The following is a 22,088-nucleotide window of genomic DNA, read 5'->3' on the forward strand; positions in this document are numbered from 1 at the left end:
TAACGCCAATCTGATGCAAGGGCAACGAGTTTATGCACAGACAACGCTGTTCTTTTTATTTCTTAGTAGTGACTGCACAATCTGTCATATTTGTAGACTATGTGAGGTCGGGGTAGGGAAGTGGGTGGGCATGTGTGTGTGTGGAGGGGTGGAGTGGTGTAGAGCGTGAGGACTTATTAAATATCAGGTCGAGCCATACTAGTATAATTTTTGTTTTTTAGCGAGTAGTTTTATATGTCCCAATTTCACCGCATTCAGAAGTTGGCAGTGAAAAATCGCCAGTTCGCTGGTGCTTTTGAAAACCAAAACGTATGAATCCCAATCGAAGTTCATTTTTGTAACGCATAAATGTAATTATTTGTTTTGTTTTTCTTATATTTGTGCAGCCTTCATCGTGTTGCTTAATGAAAAGTGATCTTTGTCCCGTAGTACTGTATAGGCTAAGACAGTTATTTGCGGCTTCACACGACTTCACAATTCGGTCATCTTTTATCTTAAAATGTCTAAAGGTACCCCCCAGTTATATTCTATCGGGCTAATAAAACGAGGTAGAAGTGTTGAGTGATGACCCCGGTGCACGCCTGGATAATCACACTTCGACTTCACACAATGGAGTTAAATTCTAGTCGTGTGCCATTGTCGATCTTTACAAAGCAAAGAGGGCCGGGTGACAGTTCTTGTTAGCCTGCTTGAAGAGAGACTAATAAACCCGCCAAAAGCTTAGACTCTATTTTACAGGGTAGTTTAATGTGTGATCGCCTGCTGTTAATAACAAAAGAGTTTGTGTTCCTTAAACATACAGAACCAAACTGAATTAAGGGCTAATTAAAGTGTATTTACACAAGTTAACATTTTCTTAGTGGCTATCTTGATAAAGAAAGGTTAAACAAAACAAAAACGTTTCACTTGCTGTTCTAAAATATGTTTAATCACAAGTAGATTTTCTTTTTATGTATTCAAACATTTCTATTTCCATTAATTTTCATTTAATTTGCGGTGACATCTGTTTACTTTCACTGACTGTAGTAAATAATCAAATAACCAAAAACACATACAATCATATCTAATTCGATATACTGTAAAACTGCATCCACGCTCCAAAAAAAGTAAAATGTCCAAAACCACAATAAAACTTCTCTTATAAAGACAAATCGTTAAAATATATATGTATATGTGCATATACAAATGAATATGCATACAAAATATTTATATTAATAAATATATATTACATTTTTAAAAAATATCCCCTTAAGGCGTTAATGAAATCGCAAACGAAAAGTCAATTGTTGAAGAAAAAATATTCTGGAGAAATAAGACAAAGAAGATCAGGCTAAAATATTTTCGATTTATTTTCTAGGTAGGATAACAATCATACTGATGCAAGTGTTTTCAAAGATAACTTACATTTCTGTTGAAAATCCCAAAAATGTAATTTCGATGGTTTGCCGTGTCTTCAAATAACAGTAAAGAATAATGCGAGGAACTAGAAGTGATCTTGCAAAGAAAACACAAACGACTAAAAAGAAATGTCCACAAAATATCATAAAAAATGTTGAAAGACTACTTGGCTCCTTATTAGGCGAAGATACAATATTTATTCCTTGTCTCCTGGGATGAAGCTCTTCCACTATTGTCCTCCCATTTCTCTATGCTGATGCTTAATTTTCAAAACTTCTATATTACCAAGGGACCTACGACATCAGCTAAAGAAATACCCAGCAAGTACAAAATCTGAACCAGGGAGCTGCTTTTGTGCAGAGGGGAAATTTATTTCATCCAGGTTTTAAGGCTCTGAGAGAGGATTTTTTATTTATTTTTTTTTCTTGAAAATCTATTTTGGATTTTAAGGGCATTTATCTGATAGAGCGCTAAACCGGGTGTTGGATCGCAAAAATGTCAACAACCTTTCCGGGACTGGTTCACGATGCGGAGGTATTTTATTTCATATTTATTATTCACCCACGAAACCGTTATATTTAATTAAAATCTGCTCCAGATAAGGTACAGAATAACAGAAAAATTCGTTATGACATCTGTCGCCAGGAATGGCACTCCTTACTTTACAACAGTTGCTATAACGTAAATTTCATAATACCATAAAGAATAAATAGCTTTAATGAAGACGATTGTAACAGACATTATGTACTACCCAAGAATTGATGTTAAACTCCACTTGCTTGTATTTTACAAGGACCGATGAGGGTTAACTGTGCATCGGTAAGTTATTAAAATAAAAAGACTGAAATTAGTCATGTTTATTATTTGAAATCTGTTCATAAGCATTGCTTACCTGCAAATGAACGAACGGCAGTATGGGGATTTTACCTTTAAGCTACAAAGTAAGGGAGAATTACATAGCATTTTAATCCACTTCAACTCGAATGATAGACATGTAAAATTTTCTTGAGGGCTTTTGGAGAAGTACGTAGGGGTGCTTTACTCTCGTACCTTCCAGGCTTTCAGATATATGACACAGCCATCAGGTACTTCTTAAAGCGGACTTTGAATTGTGTTTGGAAGGCTGGATTTCCAATGAGTTCATTTTTTAGCATGTTGAATTTTTTTTTACGCAGAGCAAACAGACTGCATACTGGTAGCTGCAAGGTATTGTAAATGACATACCTCATATTTTCTTTTTTTCTCTTCTTACAGATACGTCATGATGGATCTAACAGCTACCGTTTGATGCAGCTTGGATGCCTGGAATCTGTGGCCAACTCATCTGTCGCTTATTCCTCGTCGTCGCCACTGACTTACTCCACTACAGGAACCGAATTTGCTTCCCCTTATTTCTCCACAAATCACCAGTATACACCACTTCACCATCAATCCTTCCACTATGAGTTCCAGCACAGTCACCCGGCTGTTAACCCAGATGCCTACTCATTGAATTCTCTTCACCATTCCCAGCAATACTACCAACAGATCCACCATGGGGAACCTGCAGATTTTATAAACCTTCATAACGCTCGAGCCCTGAAATCCTCTTGCCTAGATGAGCAGAGGAGAGAGTTAGGGTGTCTTGATGCCTACCGCCGGCACGATCTTTCTCTCATGAGCCATGGGTCTCAGTATGGCATGCACCCAGACCAGAGACTTTTGCCGGGATCGAGCTTGGGTCTGCCACCGCCGGGAGCCGACGACTTACAGGTAAATATCCTCCCATAAAAATTAAATTAAAGTGGAAACACATCAAACACACGATGTCGGAGTGAACCTACCCAGTGAACATTTTTTTTTGTAGGGGCCAAAGAGACTCACACATATATGTATACTAATAGAAAGGACGAGTGATTGAGCTTTATTAAAATATTCCATTGGCTAACAGAGGTATGACCACATTGTCCAGCACTTATTAAAATGTTTTTAAAATATTTTGATTTGATCATTAATGTACTATAAAACGAGGTAAGCAAGGTTTTTAGCCTTTACAGTTATCTTGCTTTTAATATAATTTCAAATAATAATAATAATGCAGTTTCTTTGCTTATTTTTCTTCCTCTTTCTTTCTTTTGGCATTTGTTTAACCGAGAGGGTAACAATTCACCAGAATTGAAATTGTATTAGTAATTTGCAGCACGTCTGCCGCTTTTCTCTGTACATTTCCCCCTTTCCTCATTGAAAAGCGCAGTATTTTTTTTTTCAAAAGAAGGGATTAGAGGATTGGGAAAGACTGAACAAAAGGAAAATCCTCTGCAAAAGAGCACCGTAGTTTATCCAATTTTCGACTTAATGTCACTCAACTGGTTATTTATGCAATGTCATCCGATCACGGCAATGTCGCTTGAACAAGGGCGTTGAAAAACTTTCAATCAGAGAAATTTAATAATTGTAGTATTTATTATCCACTTGAAATGCATTGCCAAGAATTCGAAAATATACACGGGTAGCTCTAGAACACACCCCTTTAACACTAAAAGACTGTTTTTTCGTGTGTTCAGGTATATATTATGATATGTAACACGAATATGCAGATAGGTTATATTATGTTTTGCTGAGCAGTAATTCACGATCATTTTAAATGTAAAATATTTAATCATTTACAATAATCATTTCTTGGAAGTATTCTTGCAAGAATACTTCATGTATCATATATATTTACAACAGAATAGAAAGTGAAACTGCGCCAGGTCACGGCCAGCAGCCCGAAGACAGATGAACAGATGCAAGCAGTCTTGTGGCCAGAGTTGCATCTTTCAGTCTCCTAAACAGATTTTCCATGCTTAACAAAGAAAACTGTCACACCTTTTCGTAGTCACTAGCTTAATTTATGCTTGATCTCTGAGTTTTGCGTATTGATTTTATAATCACTTTAGCCTTGCAAAATAGGAAAAATAGACCCAGAATTTGTTAAAAAGGCTTATAACATCTCATCTATATGGTATTCTAGATTTTTAAAAAATCAGAGAAGTTATTTTTTTACAATTATTTTGTGGTATACACAACACAAGTTTAAAACCCTAATAGTGACCATGGCCTATTGTAAGGATTAATTCATTTTAATGAAGAATAATAGCATGTTACTGTTACAGATTACATCTTAGATAAACACGTCTGGATGAGATCATCATCATCACCATTTTATTATTATTGCTGTTGTTTTTATTGATTTTGTTAGTAATAATATTCAATCGCTGCTTTTACAAAATCGGAAAACTCGTGACTTTATTCAAAATCAAGTAACATTTTAGGTATTATTCCTAGTAGTGGGCAGTAGTAGTATTGGGACAAAATAAATATCTTACATGAAGATACGAGATACGTTTAATGGTTTAATTTAATTAACTTATTACATTTCTATCACTCATTTAGGCTGATACTGTTCATTTCCAATAATTCCCGTTCTTTCTTTAATTTGTTTTGTTATTAAAACCTCTCTTCATTTTTTTCCAAGGGGTCAGTGGAAACCCAGTGTGGATTAGTCTTAAATGGCCAAGGCGGAGTAATTCGAAGAGGTAAGACTTTTCTTTCTGAAAGCTGGGGTTGTTTTTTCATTCTCTTTCAAACATTTTGAAAGCCCAAGTTTAATTTCATAATTGTTGTTGTGACACAACGAAAGGCTGGATTGTGCCAGCGAGAAGATTTTGTGTTAGAATGATAAAATTCAGTTCAAACTTTGCCGACTTTTAGTTTTCATAAAAAGCATTTCAGACCTAAACCTACTTTGGTAAATTAATCGAAGCAGACAATTGCGGGGAGATAAAACAGCGCATTTCATAAACCAAAACACATTACTAATAAATCTCGAATATAACTCTAAGAAATCAAATAAATAATAGCAATACTTACTGTATAAGAAAGTGGAAAATGAAAATAAAAAAGATGTACTGTTCAGTATAGAAAAGTTTGGTACTTTCTAAACACCATTAAACTAAAACGATACTAAAATTATTATAAAACATTTAAAAAATAATCATGATAAGCTAGTTAGAGAGATACGAGGAATTTGTATAAAATCTAAAAATAAACCTGACAGTACAAAGCAAATTCTTATTATTGCACTGTATACAAAAATTCCTTGTTTAAAAGCTCCCAGAGCTGTTGGGAGAAGCGCGGATCCTAGAAAATACGACTTTTAGTCTCACTACATTTAGAAATGTCCCTACAAATAGTCACATATTAAAGCTTTATTAATTCATCTAATTTAATTAGTTCAGTAGCGTGAAAAACTAAACACTCATCTTCGCCATATTTTGTTTTTAAACGAATTTGTTTAGAATATTACTTAAAACTACATCAATATGACCTTATATATTATGTAATTATTTTTGTGTGACTAATGATAAACGGTGCCATTCTTCATCTGTTAAGCAATCAAATAGATGAATGACAAACTGTTGAAAACACGATTCCTTTTCAAAAAATATCAACAGTAATAATATTGTAATATTATTATACTACCTATACAGTAAAATAATAATAACGATTTACTTTCAGAACTGTTTTTTATTAATTTAACTGGAAGAGGCGTGCCTTACTTGTTTAATATAAATGATTGGTTTTAGCGCATTTTTTTTTGAGTGTGTAGACCAAACTGAAAAGTAACGGTAGGTTTTCACTAGGGGATAAATCACAGATTGTATCCCTTTTTGCCTTATTTAAAAAAATCGATAAATATTTTTACAAATCGCCCACTATAGCGAACCGAAAACTGAGAGCAATGATTAAAATCTCTCTCTTTACAACCTTGGGTATATTATAAAGTTTATACACAGTTTTGCATTAATAAAAAACAAAGGATATGTCCTGGGTTCTCAATTTTTAATTAACTCTGTCTAGGTGTTGTGCTTTCTTTTGGGCTGATGCCGGGATCCCAGTGCTATCACTTTCAGTTAATGGTGTGCAGGATTTAGCCCGAAGCTCCACTATTCTAACCATCAGAACCAATAATCTTTGCTTTACCTAGTGCTCCTGTATCGATAGCTTCTCTAGCCTCGGGCACCTGCTTTGATATGTTAATGTTTCTCAGTCCCAAATTCAGCAGAGATCATATTAATGTTGTTCATACAGACTGGAGCTTTGCCTTCGTTGAATATTCAGATACCCTTTTTCAAAAGAAATCACTCAAGAAACGAGGCTCCTATTTAGAGAAGTCGTCTGTGTTTTTAATCATTAGAAATCCCTCTTAGGTTTTAAGAATTTGATCAGGCTTATGCCTATTCTTTCATGTATTACCCCACACTTGCTGTGATATGTGCTCAGTTTATTTATATTTGGGTAATTAAGTTAGCATGTTATATGTGCTATAATTGTTTGGTGGGGTCACCTTAAACATGTAAAAAACAATATAATGACATTTGGCCCGTGTCTTTTTTCTTCCTTCTGTAAATCTTCGTGGCAAACTCCTAAAAAAGCACTTGATTCGCTTTGTGATCATTCAGCCTCGCTGCCCCAGGCAAATTTCAGCAGCTTAAATACTGCTATAGCCTCTGGGCCATGAAAAGAGGACCAGACTACCAGCAATAGCTCTTTTTCAATTGCCCTTGGCAACATAAAATACAAACTACTTTGAATCAAAACATTTTTGGGGAATTAATATGATCTGAACTCTGCATGCTTTAAGAGATCTTGGGTTTGTCAAATCGCTTAGAGGTGACTGACATTCCAAGGCAGAGGCATTAATGCATAGCCAGAAACATTGTCAGATCTTATTTGATTTAAATGCCTTCTTTTGGGGCTCAGCTTCGATTACGCTCAAATTAAGTATCACATTAACCTCAATTGTACTTTTTCTATTGCCTAATTTTCAGTGAATCTAACTCCAGTCCTAGAGAGTTAGCTTGCCCCGATCAGCTGTAGTGCTCACACTTTGCATTGGTGGAGAACATCTAAGTTGCAATATGCACCTCTCTCACGAGACGGATGCACAAAGCACTGCCCTTACAGAACCTTATACTACAACGCGTGTTGAAATGATTTAAGAATTGTTGTCGTGTTAGGCATTCCCATTTTCTGTCATACGCCGTAGCCTACACACAAATTTGCTGAGGACTGATTACCTGTTAAACGGGCACCTTTAGGCCGCATACTGCATGCTAACCTGTCACCTACTATTTTTAGTTAGGCTACTTTTACTTTAACTCCCTATGTACAATATATTATTATGATTGAAGTCGGCTTTTCTGGAAAAAAATACCTGTCCAAAACGTACTACGTCATGTAGTACACTGCTGTAATCTGATTGTGATATAGTGGAACATTGTAAATAAAGTGTGCTTATTTGTTTTCGATGGGTCTGTTTTTGTTGCAGGGGGTACATGTGTTGTTAATCCAACAGATTTGTTCTGCTCGGTGCCAGGGCGGCTTTCGCTGCTGAGCTCAACTTCAAAGTATAAAGTAACAATTGCAGAAGTTAAAAGACGCCTCTCCCCACCAGAATGCCTCAACGCGTCTCTACTGGGAGGCATCTTAAGAAGGTAACAAGCGCATTTATGAACGTCATTTCAAATTATTCGTGTTGTACAAAGGTGATAATCATAATAATAATAATAACATTGATAGTATTTTGTATTAGTACATGTACTGTAAGTAGCTACGTCAGGATACGTAGGCAGCATGAAACAAGTACAGGTTTATTCCATGCTGAAAACATATTGACACACATGAAGAAGGCTCCACAGCCGAAACGTTACAGACCTATACGTGGTTTTATGTTTTAGCCTAGTGCGTTAGCAGTTAGGAACTAATGAGTTCTAAAACGGAGGACATCCATGACAAATATTACTACAACTCGGTAAAAATAGCTAAAGCATATTTTATTTCAAAATTGTAGCCTGTTTATCTGGAATGAAAACATGTATATTTTTTCAAGTCACATCATTACATAACATAGGATCATGCATTGACGTTATGCTTATTAAAGTACTTAATGCTATCATAATTAAAATTCTTTAAGGGTATATTTTAACGCGAAAAACGAACCTATAACCTACATATGATCTATGTTTAGTTTAGTTAAAAATTAGTGGTTCACAAAGCAAATCAACATTTGATTGAACGATGGAAGAAAATTAAATGAATTGTCTTGTTTTGTTTTTGGTTTTGAATAGAGCAAAATCCAAAAATGGAGGTCGCTGCTTAAGAGAAAAACTGGACAGACTGGGGCTAAATTTACCTGCCGGAAGAAGAAAAGCGGCTAACGTAACTCTTTTGACGTCTCTAGTAGAAGGTAAGTATTTAGTTAATTCTGCTTATCTTTCTAATTGCTCGTTTTCTCCTTTCAGTTGTCCGGTGTGTATGAGAAGTTGTCTGGGACTAAACAGACACTGTATTTCTTTAACGTCTTGATTATTTTAACTCTTGATACTTGTATTTTTTTTAACATGTTTCGAAAACAAAATCACATATCGAGTTTCATTTTCAAGGTGAAGCTCTTCACTTGGCCCGGGACTTCGGTTACACCTGTGAAACGGAGTTTCCGACAAAAGCTGTGGGGGAGCATCTAGCCAGACAGCACATCGAACAGAAGGAGCAGACAGCTCGGAAGAAAATGATACTAGCCACAAAGTAAGCACAAGCAGATTTACCTTACCCCCAGAAACATAGATAAGGTTAATCAATAGAACGGTGAAGCCTATTTGGTTTAAAATTTTGGCACAGAATCAGAAAAACACTGTTTTTTTTCCATTTTACCGTACTGAATATAGTAAATGTTCAGCTGCGACAGCTGCTGCAAAGAAAAAAAATGCCAAATGTTTTAATTTCAGACAGATTTGCAAGGAATTCCAAGATTTATTAAGCCAAGACAGATCTCCGCTTGGATCCTCGAGACCTACCCCCATCCTTGACCTAGATATTCAGAGACACCTAACACACTTCAGGTAAGGTCTTTCAGGGATTTTAGTTTTCTATAGGTAAACTACATACAAGTGACTAGTGGTCATAATTGTAGGTAATACCTGGATATTGTAATTGAGCAAGTAAGGAAGGCTAACAGCAAAAACTATGTTTAACATAATAAATGCTATCAACCATGAATACATATTCTCTAGATCATTATTTATTAAATCGTGGCCTCCTCATACTCTTTGGAACTGACACACCACAAAACTGTTCACTATATTATAGCATCTAGATTGCCTTAATCTTTCTGCAACTACCTTCTTCTATGTAAAAACGTAATGCATACACATTTTTATATGCAGAGAGACTTTGAAAAAGATTGAAAAACATGTGATCTAATCTAGATTAATCAAAACATCATGTCCGCCATCTTATCACACAAGTTCATGCATCATCACATGTTTTTGTCCATTTAGTCCCAATCAAGTTCTGGAATACATGAATTCCTTTTGTAATCTTCTTTCCCAGTTTGCAGACTTGAGTTCAATTCCCATTCTTTTATTGGCAATTGAAGCCATAAAACAGGCTTTTACTGTATAAACTTCCAGGGATATTACAAAATGTTTCAAGGGGACATCATTCCAGGTGGAAATTGATTGAGGTCTTATTGGGTTAAAGGTGTATTTCAGTCAAGTTGACTAGGAGTCCTCAGAATCTTATCTACCAGGATACTTGTTCTTCTTCAATATATGTACTGGCACAAATCATGGGTGGTGACATGCCTGTAAATTGTGTGGAAACCATAAGACCTGATCTTTAAGGTTGCAGTTCATTCTTCATGTGAAGTCTGTATAAGGGAGCTGTATGAAATATTTCCTGGGGCAATTACAAAAGTAAAAGACAATCCGCTCGTGTTCCATGGGGTCATTTTTGGTTACCTGTTGGGCAGTGCCACAGAGAGTGTACCTACAGTATAATTAGTGTGGCTTGAATCATCAGATGATCACAGTAGTTGATCGGAAAATGAAAGGATCTTTTTGAGGGGGTACAGCACAATACTTTTTCAGGGGGAAAGTCTGTACATCAATGTGTCCGTAGACAGCACAAGTATTCATAGGAAATATTGTTTTAGCTCACGCTACTCATGGAATGCAATAATGGACAGAGGAACGGAGTCTGTGCATTACAACTCTTAAAACCATAATGCATTTTCCTACTAGGCATACAGGAAACCTTTTAATAACAGTAATCAGATAACACCTTTACACAGCAGCCAGGCTGCAATCCCTCAGAGCAAGAATGCTGATACTATCAAGCACACACTCTCAACATACGTCTGATTTAGATCACATGCAAACACAGAAAGAGCGAGAGCACTTTATTACGAAAGTACTCATTTGTGAGTTTTTGGTATTGAAAAGCATGGATTAATTATAGATTCTTCACAAAATTTCAAAACAAAGCAATTTTAACAGATTGCATTATTTGTAGTTTAATGCGAATTATTTGTGTTGTTTATTTTGTACACATGTAATTATCCGTGGAATCATGACGTTTTCCATAACATTTGTAACATTTTCTCTTTTCAGCCTAATCACACATGGATTTGGAACCCCAGCTATCTGCGCTGCTCTCAGCACCTTTCAAACTGTTTTAAGTGAAATGTTAAACTACCTAGAGAAACACTCTACAAACAAAAACGGTGCTTCACCGGACTCCAATCAGATTAATTCCAACTCGGAAAAAATTCCTTTGCGGAAAACAACAGAAACCCAGTCTAAAGATGGCAAAGTGGAAAAGACAGAGTAGAACATGCTTGCGTAGTTGAAAGAGCTTTTCTGCTGCTGAAGATTTTATAGTTTTGGCACAATGGACCAAACTCTCTAAGAAGACTGTACACATGTAAGATTGTAAAGAATTCCACATTTTATTTAAATACTGAATGTTGTGCTTGTAGTATTTTTTGTTCACCATTATACATATGATATTCTGCTGAAGTCCCTGAGTTTTAGATAGCATTCCCTTAAAGATGGGTATATAGTTATACAGTATAGAGACAAGAGGGCCAATGCTCTCTAACAGTTGACAAGAAACCACTCATACACATGCCCATTTTAAACAACACCGGAACCTGCAAGGATATCAGAAAATCTCTCTTTTTTCAATGCTTGAAATGGCAATACATTACACACATTTAATATATACAAATATTTCAAAGTATATTAATAAACCTGGATTTGTTATTGGAGCCTTTCATAATTAGAAACATACTGTATATTATTCTCTCATTCTGTCTGCATCAATGAACATACTGTGTGTTGTGTGAAACATCAGCTTTTCTGTATCTATTTAATTATCATTTGGTGCCTTATTTGGCTTAATTCTGGACCACGTATGTTTGGGTCTTCCATTGAGCCTTTACATTGTTAACCATTTACTACACTGAGCAAAATATACCAACTGCATCCAATGAAAAATAAAACAGTTGATTGCTCCAGTAACACTTATGATGGGATCAATTGATTACAAACATTCTATGAATATCTTAATTTTGAGCAATAACTAATGTTCTTTTAAATTGCTGTTATATTACACTTTTGACATAGTGCTGCTAGACTTTATAATATAGTCTTATAGTGAATACTGGAATTTGTAGTTTAATAATTTTATTTGTATTATTAAGGTTTATATATTGTTAATAATGGCCTATATCTCATATTTAAACACTACTACCAATATATTTTATTATTAATAATATATAAATGTTGTATTATTCTAGTAATAGAGAATATTAACAGGATCTTGTAGCTCACAACATTTTTATAAAACATAATGCAACTTACAAAGGTGCACCATACTGCTTATTACTTCTAGTAGCTGTAACTGAATACAGCAGAATTAAAATGTTTGTGGATTGCTTGTAATCAATTAGGAGTCTAGTAGTATTTTCTACTTAATTAAGCTAAAAGGCCTTTGCAAAAATACATTTTAAGCAGCATTAGACATCTTGTTTTACTTATTCTGTATAAAACAAACCACCCAAAAGATGCATGCCACTTCTTGTAAGTATGCAAAAGTAACTCAGAGACTTGGCATTACTAAAAATCCATTTGATTGGGAACTGAAATCAAATGTATTTTGATTTTGAAAATCATTTTAGTTTTGAAATTGGTTAATAATTCCAGTTGCTATATGGACAATGTATACCTCCATAATAAACTGAATGCAGAGTCATATTTCTATTCAAGGAATGTATGACAGAAAAAAATAAACAAACATAGTATTGGGTAAAATAAAATCAGAAGTGAAAATAAAATCCCCTAAAAAGCTAGCTCCCCCTCTAACAGCTCCTGTAATACTTGAGAATGTTGGGAAACTGTATGAAATCTTGCATTTAAAGTGAGTCCAATTGGTGTCCAATTAAAATTAAAATGAAAAGTGATATGTGGTATAAATTAACTGATTTTGTATGTAGTATCAAATAAATACATAAAATAATCAAATGGTCTATGGCCTTCTCCTGGAGGGGAGAGAATTGGGAACAGTACAATTACATTTCCTTGGTCGTGTCTTGCTTTCAATTTGTACTTTTCCCTGTAGACCTTTAACTGATTCAATGGAGCTCACAGACATCCATGATCAACAGATTGCGTGTTAGAATTATTTTCCAGTTGCATTTTTATTCTGCACCTTGTTGGTCTGGAGACTTTGTCATAAGTGTCTTTACTACATCTGAAAGCAAACAATTATGCTGTTATAGTACAGGATCATTTAAAATGATCAAACATTAGAATTACTTTTTTTAAGACAGGAATAAGACACCCACTCTTTACTGTAGCATTATTTGTTACGAATTACGTTTTTAGGATTCTGAGTTTTCCAAGATGAACTACAGTATGTGAATTGTGCTGCTGAAGTTCCCTTTGAAGCACGCAGAAGAAACTGATCAGTGTCCAGTGGTTTGTACACCACTTAATTGCTGAAATGTAGGTAGCGTAGATTCTTGCTTATAACTGCTGAAACTATTTTGCTTGCTAATCCAATTTACTGGTATATGAATTTGTTATCATTCTGGAATGCTCTTTTACAACCTAAATCATTTATGGGTGTTATTTGAGAAAAAGAAACATTGGGTTGAGCAACAGCTAATATCAATTTTATATTTCTTTATATATAAATATCAGAACTATAATTTGACTCTAAGTAAATCATTATAATGGGACTTTTTCCAACTCTCAATATTTGAATCAAGGGATTAAGTATAATGTTTTTAAATTGTACTTGAAAGATAATTGTTTTTGTATATTGAGACCTGTTTAATGTACTGTATATATGAACAAGTTGTAACTGTAAGTTTAATTTGTGTTTATTTGGTCACAAATAAAACATTGTCCAGTTTATTGTTTATATAATTCTTTTTTTTGCAGACCAAAGTTTGGATATTGTGCATTTTCAAATACAAAGGCGAGTGCTATTGAACATTTATGAAGCAACACTTCTTTCTGAGACATTAATTCCTTTCCATTTACCATTTGTCACATTTGTTTTGTAAGCTGAAGACGAATGGTCTGATGTGTCTTGAAACAAATTATTCCTTCATAATACCATATATACAACATTAACAACTTCTTTTTCTTATTGAATATAGTAGCTATGCTTCTCAGGTATGCCATTGCATCTTGGATATCTTGCTGAATGGTGCCTATGTCTGAGCAGTGTGCTTGTCATTTAACTATGGGGTATTAACAGAAAATAGGAAATACAGAGCTGTGTAGTGGTATAAGGTGTTCCAGAAATGTTTGAATACAGGGTCAATGATATGACAAGAATGTATTAAAAAAATAATTTCCCAACATACAGTAGTTCCTGTTAACCTCTGTGAACATTCTTACTCCACAGGAGAGCTCATGATGGTTTGCCACAGTGATGCAAGCGTGTTTGGCACCCATTATTCCATAGTGATCTTCAGGTTCATAAGTGTCTAGACAATGTTGCCAAGAAGGGATTTCTTTAGAGGCTGAAAGAAATGAATATTACATGAAGCTAAGTACTGTACAGAATGTACAGAATATGGCAGGTGGAAAAATACCAACAACATAGCCTTTGGAGTTGAAGTCAAGTATTTCCATGGAAGAAAAGTACATTCGCAGGTTGTTAATCAGCTGAATTTCATGTCAAAATATATTTGCTACAATATTTAATACTTCAATCTGGAGTCTTATAAATTTATCAAAGACAGTTGCAATGATCATCACCTAGATCACCTAACACTTTTCTAAATAAAAAAATACTAATTCATACTAGGTCTGTCCTAAAGTAAAACATGACTGACCCATATACAGTATATTAAGCCCATTTTAATTGTGGTGATTGATTACCATTCATGGATCCCAAGTGCATTACAATTGTTCACAGTGGCGTTTCTTACCAGACTTTGAGATAATTTCTAATACCTACCAATGTTACCAACACAAATTATTACAAATTATTCAGTGGCTATAGTATTCAGACCTTGGAGGATCCTAAATGCCCTTTTCCTTATTCACTCATGTTCATAATTTGATATCATGCAAGGTAAGGAAGGCGTGTAAATCAGGGCTGTTAACTGAAAAAGGGAAAAGCTCAGATTCTCTCTACCCATATCGCTCCCTCATTTCCACTGCAAACCATAAGAAATACACGGTGGGTATAAGCTAGACTTCTTGAAGAGACCAAATCCATCATCGTAACTCATTGGTGACCACACTATGAAATAAGCCATTTTTAAAACGGGTGTTATATAAAAATACCAAATACCACACACAGTTCTCTTTAGCATACTCCAGAGAGATGTGCTGTGAGTGCAATGGTTTGAATCTTTCTTTTTCCATTCATACCTGCACCACTAATAATTTCCACGTGTGTCCCTAGTTCCTTATTTTCGTGCCAGTCCTGAAGCAGTCTTTTGAATTATTTTTAGTAGCACTCAGGATTTTGAGTACTTTTGTGAAGTCCCTTTATAATCACCTCTGTTAGACCCTCAAGCTCTTTTAACCTGTCTTCCTAAGGGAAAACATGTGACCCCACTGTCCACTGGCTTCCTTACCCTCATGACCAAAGAAACCCAGTTTTGTTAGAAGAATAGCATGAGAATGATCTGCCAATAACCAAAACCCTTGTGAAATCCTGTTCAAACACTCCTAGCTGTCTGCAGAGGCCTGATGTTTTGTCAGTTGGTGTTCCCCTGCTAGTGGTTGTATAAAAATACACTCTAAAATCTAATATTATGTACAATCAACCTTTCATAAAAGAGTCTTTGATTAATTTTACACATATTATTATTATTATTATTATTATTATTATTATTAGGCATTCCGAAACGTAAGGAATGGCTCATGCTGAACTCCTAGGCTGTGTCTTGTCTTGTCGTTTTCAGCATCAGAACTCCAGTGTTTATTTCTCCCTCTCACTTAATACTCTGGTAACTGGTAACAGCATTATGTTGGTTATGAGAGACCATCAAAGGCAAGGAATTAGATGAATGGCTACAAACATGGTTAGGAGTGGTTTAACTTTTAAGAACAATGGGCAGAATCACAGACATTAGCCTATTTGCAATTGTAGTAGATAATAATTACATATGAAGCGCCTACAGAATAAGCAACATGCCTTAATTAGAGTCTGTATCTACTGTATAGATTACAGTTGGTGCCAGCAGCCATGTTTGGATTTAAATTAGCACAATACTGAACAATTCACGTATAACATTCATGATACTGTATGTACTGTATCTCCTCAAGATACTCAAGATATCTATATCCTTAAATGATAAGAGTTAACCTGGTTATTTTAGCAAAGAGTTTTCTGGTTATTTTATTGAGGATTTTCACAGTAAACTATCGTATTTCATTACTGCATCAAAATAATACTAAACTAAGGCAGAAAAATGTCTTCAGGTCTCGTGTCAGAACATCAGCATTTACACTTATTATTATGTAGAGTTCCTATGTAGACCCATTATTGTTTACGATGCCTTTTCAATAGCTCTGCAAGTGTATAAATTGGAGAATTAATGGTGACCTACAAAAGCCGCTGGATTGAAGCTCTCAATGAGCAGAGTTAGAGATCCCTGCTCTATACCCATAGCCTGGGTGCAGTTATTTTAGTACCATGGCTTTTCCTAAAATCTATTTTTATTATTTTTTTATTCAGATCTTCCCTTACAACTCATTTTATAACACTGACATTTCTTTTGGGTATCTAATTGCCTATTTGCAATCTCCTCTCAGATGCCAGCACGTCACCTCAGACTCCACCTTTTGACATCTGACCTACTCTGTGTTGTTCTCTCTCCCCTGTATTCTGATCTCTCTTTCTTTTGACTCCAACAAATTTCTCTGCCTTCACCCTACCCTTTATCACCGACTTCCTTCTTAACATGCCGCTGTCCACTTTTTAAAAATATCATCAGAACATCAGCAGGAGGCACCATTTTTAACAACATATTCTCTACTGTTACCGATTTTCCTAGATGAGTCGACTAACAGCTCTCTCCAAGCTGGCTTTCCTGGATCACCACCTTGTATTCTCTCTGCCGTGCAGCCCCTCTTGTGTGCTCTTTTCACCTATTTTTTTGACTCAGATACAATTTTTGTCCCTTGTCCTTACATTAGGTTTCCTTTATTATTTTCCTTCTCCTAGATTCAATCCGGTATTTTGCCTCCAATCCTCCATCGCCAATCTTCTGTTGATCCCTTAGTAGTTCCTTTTGTCTACTTTTCTGCCTCTGGTGCTGCTCTTTGGCCTTGCTCGAACCTCGGTTCTGCCACCAGATATCTAGAAAATCTCAGGCAATTTGCAGCACTAAAAACTCTGCCATCGTGTTTCTTCAATTTCTGCTCCTTGATTTGCAATTACTTCACTTTGTGTTGACTGAGGCTATGATTCTAACAGCTCCTATGCTTTGACTTTATGCGAAATAATTGCTTTTACCAATTTAATGTATTCTTTCATCTTTCTGTATTTTTCCACAGTTGTTTATATTTCACTATTTTGAATCTCAGGTATACATGTTTTCATACTAATCAATGTTAGATATATCACCTTTGATAATGGCATTAGCTTGGAAGTTGTAATAATAGCAGTAATGGTGATGATGATAAGCCTGATCTGTTCATCTTTTAACAGCCATTTTTATTTTGTGCGCCTATCTGTATGTTATGAAAAATGGTAGAAATGCTCTTCAATACCCAGTTTAACTTTAATTTCTATCAAATATTAATACCTATGCAGTCATTACCTTTGCTACAAATGTCAGTTGAGTTCCCCCTGCACACAGCACTCAAACTAACCTTTTCACATTCACATATTATTCACTGATGGTATGGGTTACTAAATGATTGACTATGCTAATTGCGTTCCTCATACTGCTGTACTGGATCACTTACATTACATACTGCAGTGGAGTGATATATATATATATCAGCTCTGTAATTACTTATTTGATCTTTAGAAAGTCTAATTTAAACTTTACACAGATAAGTCACCCTTCAAATAATACATATGAAGAGTACACTAGTGGAGATCACTGATACACTCTAGATTACAGGGCTTTTGAAATGAAGTCCATTTGTTTCTGAGGTGAAAATAAAGAAGAAATTATAAAATTAGTTTTTTTCTCCCCTTGGTGAGCAAAAGGGATACTACTAATAAGCAGTCAAAGTGGTTTCTCAAGGTTTTGTTACTTTCCATGTATTGTGCAACATACACAGTGCCATACCAATTCTTATCTACAGTGCCTTGCACAAGCATTCAGACTCTTCCTACATTTTATTCAAAACCTGAATGCTGAAGCTGAATACTTCTAAGGTTAAGAAAAGCTACAGTAAATGTCTTTAAAAAACTAATGAAAATGAAGTATGATGTTTGCATAAGTATGCAGTCCCATGATCTCAGTATTTGGTGGAAACATCTTTGGCAGCAATAAAAGCTGCAGGTATTTTGGGGTAAATCCTTACCAACTTTGCATATGGACTATATACATTACATACCCTTATTAGTTCAATAATGTTTTTACCATTTCTTCTTGGCAAACTTGCTCAAGCTCTCAAGTTACTTGGGGATCACTTATGGACAGAAGTTTTCAATTCTTGCAACAAATTCTAAATTGGAACTGACTGGAGCACTGAAAGACATTCACTTTCTTATTTTTAAGCCACTCCAGCGTAGGTTCAGTCTTGTGCTCTAGATCATTGTCCTGCTGAAAGGTGATGTTTTGTCCAAATTTAGGTCTAAAGCAGCTTTTCCTCTAAGATATGCTCATAGATATTAAAGGAGGGTGGCACAATGGTGCAGTGATTAGGAGTGGTTAGGTCTTAATTCCTGGTGTACCATCTGCGAGGAGTTTGTCCACCCTGTACTCATGTGGGTTTCCTCTAGTTGCTCCAGATTTCTCTCACTGTCCAAAGACATTCTGGAAGGTTAATTGCCTTCTGGGAAAATTGCCTCTGGTGTGAGTGTGTGCGTGGCTGTGTCTGTCTGCCCTGCGATGAACTGATATCCTGACCAGGGTGTACCTGTCTTGTACCTGATAGGCTCTGGCTCTGTTGCGACCATGTGTTCGATAAAGTGATTAGAAAATGAATGGATGAATATTAAGGGTGTTGGAAATTAATACCCTTCTCCTGATCTATGCCTTTATACAGCTTAAGTTGTTTTGAAAGCTCCTTGGTCTTCACCTAAATAAATGTAGCTTTGCCATAGCAAAGTGTTTGAATACTTATGCTATTGTGACTTTTCTATTTTTCTTTGATATTTTACTGTATATTTCCTTGGTTCATTTTTTTTTTACTTTGAATTTGAGTAGTAGGTTGTGCTTATACCAAAAATGGATTGTGATTTAAAGCAACAAAATGTGAAATTTTTAAATGTTAGAATAGTTCTGCATTTCCCTGTTACAAAAATAAATGAAATAACCTCTGGATCACTGGTAAGATAATCATATACTTTAACTAATTGGTCTTTTGTTTGTGTTTGTGTTTAAATTCACACATAGTGTTTCTTTGACACTCCAGGTATTGTTAAACTCTCCTAAGTGTAATTAGTTGGTTTATTTTCCATAAATTAATTTCAAAAACACTGTGTATTTTATAGACATATGTGTGTTTTGCCATGCTCATCTGCAGTATGTTGACACTACCAACACTTTAGATTGATCTATTAAATTGTTTAGTTTATTAATTAACTACATACATTTAATTAATTTACAGTTTGTTTAGTTCATTAATTAACTACATCAATTTAATTAATTACAGTTAATTAAACCCGAAAACTGGTTTACACAGAAGTCTTCACGTCGAACATCTGCAAGCATCAATACATACAGATTACCTGTCATTCTTATTGACAGATGTTATTTTGTTCTTTTCTTTTGTACATCATAAACTCTACTTGATCACAAAGTTGTTCATTCCTGCTGTTAAATAACAGTGTGATTTGAAAGGAAAACAGGATGCAAACATCTTCAGCAACCTTTAAATTCTGTATGAGGATAAAATATTCAAATACCTCCGTTATTTGCAATGAATGATTTTAATACATCAGCTTATTAGAGAATGCACTGAAAATATTTATCTTTTCTGTGAATTGTGATACAGCTGCTACAAATAATTTGTTAACTTTAAGGCTTTGTTGTTTCGTAGTTCTCTTCAAGCCACCTATGACTACAGGTGTAGGAAACAAACATGAAAGAGGAAATCTGAGACAACAGTTACCACAGTATCTGTGACCAATGTTGCCACTGCGGGTGATACTAGTACTTGTACTTGGGATTGCCATGCTGCTACCTTCAGCACGTAAATTCTTCAATAATGTACATTTCAAACAGTCCCTTGTCGCCATCTTGTGGTAGGAAGGTGATCCGCACAGCGTTCAGAACACGTTAGTTGAATAGGTGTCTGACATTAAACATAAACAGCTTTTGCAAGCTAAAGTTTACTTCGCTGCCTTATTAGCAGGGAAGAGTTTACGATTTATTTCTTACATGTCTAGTTAGATCATGAGCTTTAACACAGAGATTTACAGAGGCTGCTGCTTTAGTGAATCCTGACAATACTTCATTTTCAGTTTTTTTTTTTAAATGGTAAAGTGGCTTATCAGGTTGCTCATAGTGCTAATTAAAGAAGTTGTACAGATTATTATGAGTTATTTAAAAAGGTATAGGGGTTGCCATAAAAAGTGGCCTCAAAAGAGGCTCTTTGACTCCTCCTAGGATTAAGTTTGAACACAACCAGCAACTGCTTTGATTTTAAATGGGTGCAGTTTGACAACAGTTCCATCAATCTTCTTTACCGCCACCTAGATATTAACCGTCTAAGATAGGGTTGGCGTTGTAGGAAAACTACGCCAAACAGTGTGGATTAACGAGGAAAGAGACCCACTGCTCCTTCCTGTGAGAAAAAAACAAACAAACAATTTTGCACAGCCAATAAACCTATCTCTAAGGAAAGTAGGAAAAAGACAGAGTTCCTGGAGAAACACCATGGAAGCACGGGAAGAGCCGGCATAAGCTGCACAGGACCAAACCTAGAGCTGTGAGGTACAGTGATATCCTCAGCTGCCCTCCATTAGCAAAGTGAATTGTGGGAAGAAACAGACCCAAAAAGAATGAGATCCTTGGATCAAGGACCTGCTCATTACCAAACGGTCTAGATGGCCCAGGTTGACCTTCTCTTGATTGTAATCTTTCTTACATTCTTGAAAAGGCATAACACTTCTAGAATTGGATGCCACTACCATGTGTTTGCTGTTTAGTTGTTCTATATGTTCTGTATTGAGTTAAAACTTGAAAGAGCAATGCACATAAACAACTTGGCCTTCATCTTTTCTATTGTATTTATGTATCTTTCCAAACACTTTCAATAACTTCTGAATCCAATAGGGTTTCAGGGCTTCAGTGATTTATAGATTTACTTTGTGGTCAGTGAACTGAAGACAAGACACATCCAGGATGGAATGGTAGGACAGCTTAGAGATACCCATGAACCTACACAGCATCCCTTTCTGAGATAAAATGGGAAAACCCGAAAAACAGCATAAAGAAAAACATAAAGTCAATGGAGGGATGTACAAAGTCCACACAAACTGTCCCTCTGGCGGGAATCAAACGCAAGAGGTAATGTCTGAAAGAGAAAAAATGTGTTACATGAAAGCTTTGCTGATTAAACACCTACTGTATATATGTACCAGTATATTACAAAGAAATGCTGTCAAATTTAAGAGTCACATGCTGAAAGAAGGAAAAACGTCCTCAAAACTATTGGAGTCTGTGAACAGTAAAGGTTATTGTTACAGCCTAAGAACAATCATTACAGTACTTCAGAGTAGGGATAGGTAAGAAGCAATATGACAGAAATCAAACACAGATTATTAGTAGGAGAATCTCCTCATATCATATCCTCAAATGTCTGAGACTTACATGAATTCCATTATCCATAATTCATGTTGTTTTATTCATTCAAAAACTGTTTGCTTACATCTATGCAGAAGTCACCTGGATGAGCTGCATACTTATGTCAAGTTAAGTATGCAAAAGGAATGATTAGATGTAGGCATCTTCTTGGGGAAAAAAGAAAATAACAAGCATGCTGTTCCATCAGTTTGAGAAAGAACTAATTTTATTCATTCCTGAGTAGGTCTGGAGAGATCAGGAAGACCAAGCAGACAGTATCCAAGATGAGCTACTCACATGTTCTGTTACTCCATTTTCTAAGAATATTACTAAGAATTTTATATTCTTAGACTCCGTACTCAGCAGTCTTATTGAATTG

The 22,088-nt window shown here is 35.4% G+C and overlaps 1 protein-coding gene across 1 annotated transcript; it reads left to right on the forward strand.

The window, feature by feature from the left end:
• The first annotated feature begins 1,893 nt into the window (after positions 1-1,893).
• Positions 1,894-11,091, forward strand: tfap2d (transcription factor AP-2 delta (activating enhancer binding protein 2 delta)). The gene is made up of 8 exons (XM_088908460.1): positions 1,894-1,932; positions 2,653-3,150; positions 4,895-4,955; positions 7,751-7,916; positions 8,550-8,668; positions 8,865-9,006; positions 9,207-9,320; positions 10,872-11,091. Exons 1-8 carry the CDS (start codon positions 1,894-1,896, stop codon positions 11,089-11,091), a joined length of 1,359 nt encoding a protein of 452 aa, XP_088764586.1.
• The last annotated feature ends 10,997 nt before the right edge of the window (positions 11,092-22,088 follow it).

Source organism: Atractosteus spatula, chromosome 2 (assembly GCF_055471065.1).
Source record: "Atractosteus spatula isolate fAtrSpa1 chromosome 2, fAtrSpa1.hap1, whole genome shotgun sequence".
In the NCBI taxonomy this organism is placed as follows: domain Eukaryota; kingdom Metazoa; phylum Chordata; class Actinopteri; order Semionotiformes; family Lepisosteidae; genus Atractosteus; species Atractosteus spatula.